At 39.6% G+C, this 7,712-nt stretch overlaps 1 protein-coding gene across 1 annotated transcript; it reads right to left on the reverse strand.

Moving 5' to 3' along the window:
- Nucleotides 1-4,070: 4,070 nt before the first annotated feature.
- On the reverse strand, nt 4,071-5,039 carry LOC104850429 (olfactory receptor 11H4). The gene has a single exon (XM_010607391.2). It carries the CDS (start codon nt 5,013-5,015, stop codon nt 4,071-4,073), a length of 945 nt encoding a protein of 314 aa, XP_010605693.1. The 5' UTR covers nt 5,016-5,039.
- Between the last annotated feature and the right edge of the window lie 2,673 nt (nt 5,040-7,712).

Genomic DNA, 7,712 nt, shown 5'->3' on the forward strand with positions numbered 1-7,712 from the left:
GGCTAACTACCTACTCACCCTGAAATCAGTGACTGGTGTGGATGTGAGTCATCAGCAATGGCAAAGGTAGAAAGCCCCGAGGAGGTCCTGGCTGGGCAATGTGGTCTGGAGGAGGCAGCTGAAAGGCCAATTGACCCTGGCCCACAGGGCATCATCGCTTAATTGACTACCTTCCTTCAGGGTCTCAGCACCAGATATTTTAGGTAAAAAGAGCCAAAAAGCAGGACCGACCAGCACCATAACAAACCTTGATTACGAGGAGGTTCTGCCAGGCTGTCTCCAAACAAAGGAGAGAAAGCCAACAACAGAAAATTATTTCTCACAGTTCTGGAGACTGGGAAGTCTAAGATCAGGCCACCAACAGATTCAGGGTCTGGAGCAGAACTGTTTCTTTGTCCATCAATGGTACCACTGTGCCACATCTTTGTTAGCGTTCCCTTGCTTTAAGATGGTCCTAACTAGTGATGACACAAGCCCCTTGTAGTGATATCACAAGCTCCCCCAATCCCCATCCACTACATCATTCAATCCCACCCCACTCCTATAAGCCCCACCCCAGTCCTATAAGAAGCACCACCTGTCTTAGTCATATTGCTTTCTCTCCCTCGTTTGGAGATTGCCTGGCAGATCCTCCCCATAATAAGGGCTTGTTATGGTCCCGGTCTGGTCCGGTTTTTGGCTCTTTTACCTAACAATCCTCACATGGAAGAAGGGCCAAATGAGCCCACTTGAACCTATTATGAGGGCAAAAACCCCCTTCCTGAGAACTCTGCTCTCATTACCTAGTCACCCTCCGCTGGTACTCGCCTCGTGACACCATCATCCTGGAGATTAGAATTTGAACGTGAAGTTTTTTTTTTGGGGGGGTGGGGCGCTGATAAACATGCAGACCACAGCAGTTATCATTTTACTTTTTTTTTTGATGGTCCTGGCAATTCACCCCAGGGCCTCCTCATGCTAGGCAGATGCTCTACCACTGAACTACATCCCCAGACCTTCAAGGTACAAAAATGTTTAATTTGCAGTCCAATTAATCTATTTTTTCTTGTTTGTTTATACATTAGGTATCATATCTAAGAAACCATTGACTAATCTAAGATCTTAAAGATTTAAGTATATGTTTTCTTTTAAGAGTTTTATAGCTTTATTTTTGCAATAGGAACTTTGATGTATTTTAAATTAATTTTTATATATAGTGTGAAATAAGTGTGTAGTAAAACTTCCACGTAGACAGTGTGAGGTAACAGTGCATTCTTTTGCATTTGAATATTTACTCATCTCACTCTAATTTGAGCCACACTATTTTGGGGGCATCTAATTTAGCAATACTTCCCATAATTAAATATGCACATTTCCTATGTCCCAGAATTCTTTCTAAATACGGAGGACGATCAATGTGAATGCATTAAGATATATGCAAAAAATGTTAATTGCAGAATTTTATTCATTGGAAAATATTAGACCCAAAAGAGTATCATTAGTTGAGTAACAAGTAAATTATAAATTATGATATGTTCACCAAATGGAACACAATGCTCCTGTTGAATGGAATGAGGTTAAATTATAGCCTTGAGTCATACCATATTTTGTTGAATTAGAAAGTATTTTGCCTTTTAGGTGATGTTTATTGATCTCTACTGTTTTGTAGGCAAAATTCTAAGTGCTTTAGAAGTACTGATTCATAAGAACTCAACACCCCTAAGTATCATCATCATCATTATCCTATTTTACAGATGAAGTAGTTGAAGTTTGTAACATTCAAGAACCTTGCCTGTATCTGTTAGCTCTCACTAGAGAAATGGATTTGATATAAGGTATATAAATATATAAGGACTTACAGGATAGGCTTACAATGGCCACCGCAGTCAGGAGTGGAAGGGTGCAAAGGGGTTGCCTGTGCACTGGAGACCTGAAGGATGCAGGTGAAGGGCTGAAGCTCACTGTAGTGTCCCGTGTGAGTTCATAGCAGGAGGCTGAGGGGTCTGTGGCAGAAAGCTGAAGAATTTGCACTGGGACCCAGGAGTTGGTGAAGGTGAAGGAGAAGCCTGGAGCTCCTCTGAAGAAACAGAAGTGAGCCTTCCTTCTTATTTCCCTTTTATTCCAGTCAGAGGATAAGCCTTTTGCTCAGGGTCACTCACATTGAAGGTGGTCTTCTGCCTGCAGTAAATCCCTTCTGCTACACCTAGCACTCTGCTGATTCAATTTAATTGGGCATTTATTACTCACTTTGACACCATCAATTAACTTTTACATTGCCCAAGGTTACAGAGCTGTAAGAGATGCCAAGACCCCTCTAACTAGTATCCTTATAGTCACCAGATTACATAGATCCCAACTTCGCTCTTAATTCAGTTGAAGAGCCAGGTGTGGTGGTGCACGTCTGTATTCCCGAGCAGTTGGAGGCTGAGGCAGGAGGATCACTGTGAGTTCAAGGCCAGCTTGGCTACACAGTGAGTTCAAGCCAGCCTGCAGTACATAGTGAGAGCCTGTCTCAATCCCCCCAAATCAGTTAAAGATAACTGTTAAGTATGTAGGTTTCCATAAGTGTAGCAAAAGTTGGAAAGATAATCAGTAAACTGTTCATGGTCAGGTTTAAAAGGTAGGAAGGAGAAGCAACAAACATGCTCAGAGTCTCTGATATGTCTCTTACTGGCCTTAAGATGTTATCTCACTTAATCCTTATGGCATCATTATGAGATGTAAGTTATATTACAAAGTAAGAGTTTAAGAATTTACCTAATAGCTATCTTTCTCAAAGTATAAGGCAGAGGATGAGGTGAAGCTCTCTAGATTGAAAGAACAGCCTAAGAAAAGGTACACAGATATATAGGGCAGAATACCATGACTAATCTGACTAGAGCTGAAGGCTCATGCTGGAAAATAATGGAAAAGAGATAAGCGAGGGTAGTGAGGTCATAGGATGGACATATTGATGAATTTAGTTGAGCTGACTCTAAGGCAGAGCTCAAGATTGGTGGGAACAGGAGTGAAAATGGAAAGTCCTTCATTTCTATACACTTCCAAATTGCTCCAGTTTGTTACCACAACCACCTGTTATTTTTGTAAGTTAATTTTTTTTTCTTGAGATAAAAATGGTCAGTTACAGTTAGGGAAAAGTTTTGGAGTGCTATTGTACATCAGTGACTAAAGAACAGTAACGAATTGCGCATTTCAAAAAGATAGAAGAAAGTATATTGAATATTTTCACTAGAAAGGAATGGTAGATGCTGGAGGTAATAGAACATGCCTGTACTCCCAGTTGCTTCTGAGGCTAGGGAGGAGAATTGAAAGTTCAAGGCAAGCCTGGGCAACTGAATGATACTCACACTAAAATTAAAATAAAAAGGGCCGTGGATGTAGTTCAGTGATAGGGTGCTTTTATAACATCCTGAATTTGATTCCTAACACAGCAATTAAAAAATGGAAATGGTAAATGTCTGAGAAGATAGATGTTTACTCTGATTTAAATCTTACATAATATATGCATGTATCAAAGCATCACATATTTGTTTCTATGTACCAGATAAAAATAAACAATGTAAATAAAAAGATTCAAAGAAACAGTTTTTTTAGAGCGGCAGTTCTGGAGATTAAACCCAGAGCCTTGGGTGCATGCTGAGAAAGTGTTGTACCACTGAGCTGCATCCTAACTCCTTAGGAACTATTTTCTTGGCCTTACTGTATTATGGGTATTGTACTTTCATTGGTTCCCATCATGCAAAGACTACCACAAATATATCTACAATCACACAGAGTTGGGTTCATTGTCTTGTAAGGAAAGGAATGAGCGACAAATAGGTCATGGGGCATCTCAGTAGGAGAGAACCTTGTACAGCAACCCGTTTTTATATTTCCAATGAGGACAAGCTTTAAAACAAATTTCACTGGGTTTTAAAGACCAGTGCTTTCAGGCTTAAATAGCAAGCAGCAAAAATTTATTTCAACTGGGAACATTTCCATGTGAAATATATGGCTTCTAACTTCTTAAATGGAAGACTAAAAGACCTGGGAAGAACTGATATATCTCCACTTTGTTCTTCATCAGAACCTGTAAGGATGACACATTTGACTCATGAATTTTTACAAACTCTCATTCCAAACAGAACACTTCTCAGGGCAAGTTTCATGTCCTTATTACGAAGACTGTAGATCAGAGGATTAAAGAGAGGTGTCATCACTGAATATACCAGTGTGACAATCTTCTGCATCAAAGTGGGGATGCCATATGTAGGACTCACATACATCACCATGACTGTCCCATAGAAAAGAGACACCACAGCTAAATGAGAACCACAGGTGGAGAAGGCCTTCCACCGCCCAGATGCAGAAGGGACCCGAAAAACAGCTCTGAGCAGCAGCATATAGGATCGAAGAATGTACATGATAGTGAAAAAGAGAACAAAGGAACTCTGAGCATAAAAAATAGTTTCAGTAATGGGAGCTGGGGCACAAGACAGAGCCATCAATGGGTCCATGTCACACAAGAAGTGATCAATGATATTAGAATGACAGAAGGGAAGTTGGAAGATGAAGTAAATGGGTATTGGATATCCAAGGAATCCAATGAGCCAGCATATGGACACCAGCATGCCACAGACTCTCCTGGTCATTAGGGTGGGGTAGTACAGAGGGCGGCAGATAGCCAAATAGCGATCATAAGCCATTACTGCCAGGAAGAGACATTCAGTTGTGCCTAGTGAAAAGAAGAAATAGAACTGGAGGAAGCACCCAGAAAATGAGATGACCTTTGTCTTGGAAAGCATGTTGGCCAGCATGTTGGGAACCGTGGCAGAAACATACCAGATCTCAAGGAAGGCAAAATTTCCCAGCAGAAAATACATGGGAGTGTGTAGTCGTGGGTCACATCTTACTGCACAGATGATGGCTCCATTTCCAAGCAAGGTCAGTACATAAACCACCAAGAACAATGTGAAGAGGGAGATTTGTATCTTCCAGTTACCAGGGAATCCCAGGAGAACAAATTCGGTCACAATGTGTGTTGCTGATCTGTTCATGGGACCTAAATCTATAGAGAAGAAACCTATGAATTTGACTCAGGTTTCTCTCACAGATGAGGATGGCTTTCTGGGATTGGCTTGAAGACAGATGGCCACAGTTATGTTGACACCACCCAGCATCTAACATCTCACCAGCTCTGTGAAGGGGATTCCAGATGAGTGGGGCATTTATGAATTTCTCTGGACTTTGTTCATTTCTGGAGACCCTGGAAGCTTGTTTTCTAGAACCTTGTTGAGATCTTTAACAGGTAAATTGATGTTAAAGTCTGCTTGTTTTCAGGGATTACTGTAAACACCCCCTGTGTCTCTCCCAAGGAGGTATCAGTCGCTCCTCCATTTTCCCTGGAGTACTTTACCTTTCCAACTCTTGGGACTCACCTAGAAGTTAGTATGTTTGCTCTTCTATAAATTAGCTCTAGTATATTAGCTAGAGTCAGAAAAGAGAGGAGCCAGGGGAAATACCAAATTCTAGGAGACTTTCTATTGGAAAGAAATTGCATTCCATTAAGGAATCACTCTTTGTGGGGGTCATTCTCTAAATCTAAAACTGAGGTATGTATGTGAGCAAACCTTTCCTCTCTAGAAGGTCATCAAAATATGACCAGATACATAATAAATTTTGCTTTGCATATAAGAATGATGATGGATATGATTCATCCTACACTTGGAGAGAGTAATTGAGTTATACAAATCCTACTGATAAGCATTGGATAATCCCATTCCACAGAGAACATAGCACTGGGCATATTTTCTGTTCTCATTGCATAGACTGTAGATTAAAGGATTGAAGGCTGGGGTCACCACAGAGTATATCAGTGTGATGACCTTATGCATAGCAACTGAGTTGCCAGATGTGGGACTCACATACATCACTGTTATGGATCCATAGAACAGAGACACCACGACCAAGTGTGATCCACAGGTGGAGAAGGCCTTTTGTCATCCAGGGAAGAAGGAACCTGAAACACAGCTCTGAGCACCAAAACATAAGACCCACAAAAGGAAAGTTGGGAAATGAGAACAATCGGTATTGTTTGTCTTAGCATGTTGTGGCATATAGTGTTTACATTAGTTGGGGCTAGTAGCTTCCTGTGCATGGCACATCTGTATTCCTCTCACGTCCCCTTCTCCTGGCCTTGCCCTCGTTCCCTATGGAGAATCACTATAGGGATCCCCAATAGGGATCACTTCCCTATGGCAAGAGATATGCTTCCTTGTTCCTTTCTGTCCATTAATTTTCTTTTTCTTAGTTTGTACTTTGCCTTACTCATATAAGAGATATCATATGGTTTTAGGCTTGTGTATATGGTTTACTTTACTCAACACTGTATTTTTCTGCAAAATGTCTGCTCATTTATCTTGCCCATTTTTTGACTGGGTCTTTAATTATAGTTGTTTTGGTTTTTTGGAGTTCTTTGTATATTCTAGGTGCTAGTCCTCTGTCTGAGGAGTAGCTGGCAAAAATTGTTTCCCATTCTTTATGTTGTCTTTTCATGCTATGATTGATTCTTTTGCTGTGCTGAAGCTTTTTAGTCTGATATAATCTCATTTGTTGATTCTTGCTGCTATTACTCATGGAATTGAGGGTCTGTTTAGAAAATTCTTTCCTGTACCTATGTCTTAAAATGTTTTACCTATTTTAACGTCCATAAGGTTCAATGTTTCTTTTTTAATATTTAGATCTTTGATCCATTTTGATCAAAGATCAAAGATGGTGAGAGATAAGGGTCCAGTTTTATTCTTCTACATAGAGATAACTAGTTTTTCTAACACCACTGGTTCAATAGGCTATCTGTTCTCCAACATATGCTTTGGACCCTTTGTCAATGATCAAATAGTTGAATATGTCTGGGGAGGTTTCTGTATCCTCAGTTTTGTTCCATTGATTAATGAGTCTGCTTTTGCTCCAGTACCATGCCATTTTAAAAAAAAATTACTATTGCTTTGTAGTATAGCTGGAAGTCAGGTATTGTCATGCTACTTCCTTATTGCTGTTTCCCAAATTATTTTTGCTATCCTGTGTCTCTTCTGGTTCCACATGAATTTTTGGGTTTATTTCCTCTACATCCATGAAGTATGTTTTTGGTGTTTTGATTGAATCTGTGTAATACTTTTGGAAATATGGCTGTTTTTGCAATATTGTTTCTGCCTATCTAGGAGCAAGGGACATTTTTTTCCCATTTTCTGATGTCCTCTTTAATCTCCTTCAGAGTACTGTAGCTTTCTTTGTAGAGGTGTTTCAATCTCTTGGTTAAGTTAATTCCTAGATATTTTATTTTTCTTGGTGGGACCATGAATGGTATTGTTTTCATAATTTCCTCCTCATCCTATTAATGTTGGTATATACAAAAGCTAATGATTTTTGGTTATTAATTCTAAGAGGTTTTTGGTGGAGTTCTTTGGGTCTTTTATGTAGATTATCATGTTGACTGAAAATAGTGATAATTTTAGTTCTTCCTTTCTTTTATGTATCCCTTTTATTTCTTTTTCCTACTTGATTGCTCTGGCTAATGCTTAAAGTCTTATATTGAATAGAAGAGATGATAGGACACATTCTTATCTTATTCCTGATTTTAGAAGGAATGCTTTTCATTTTTCCCATTTAGTATAATGCTAGCTATTGGTTTGGAATAAATAGCCTTTGTCACATTTAGGTATGGTCCTTCTAGCCCTGTTTTCTTCAAGTGTTTATTT

The sequence above is a fragment of the Fukomys damarensis genome, unplaced genomic scaffold (assembly GCF_012274545.1).
Source record: "Fukomys damarensis isolate Sample0158 unplaced genomic scaffold, DMR_v1.0_HiC HiC_scaffold_17, whole genome shotgun sequence".
NCBI lineage: Eukaryota > Metazoa > Chordata > Mammalia > Rodentia > Bathyergidae > Fukomys > Fukomys damarensis.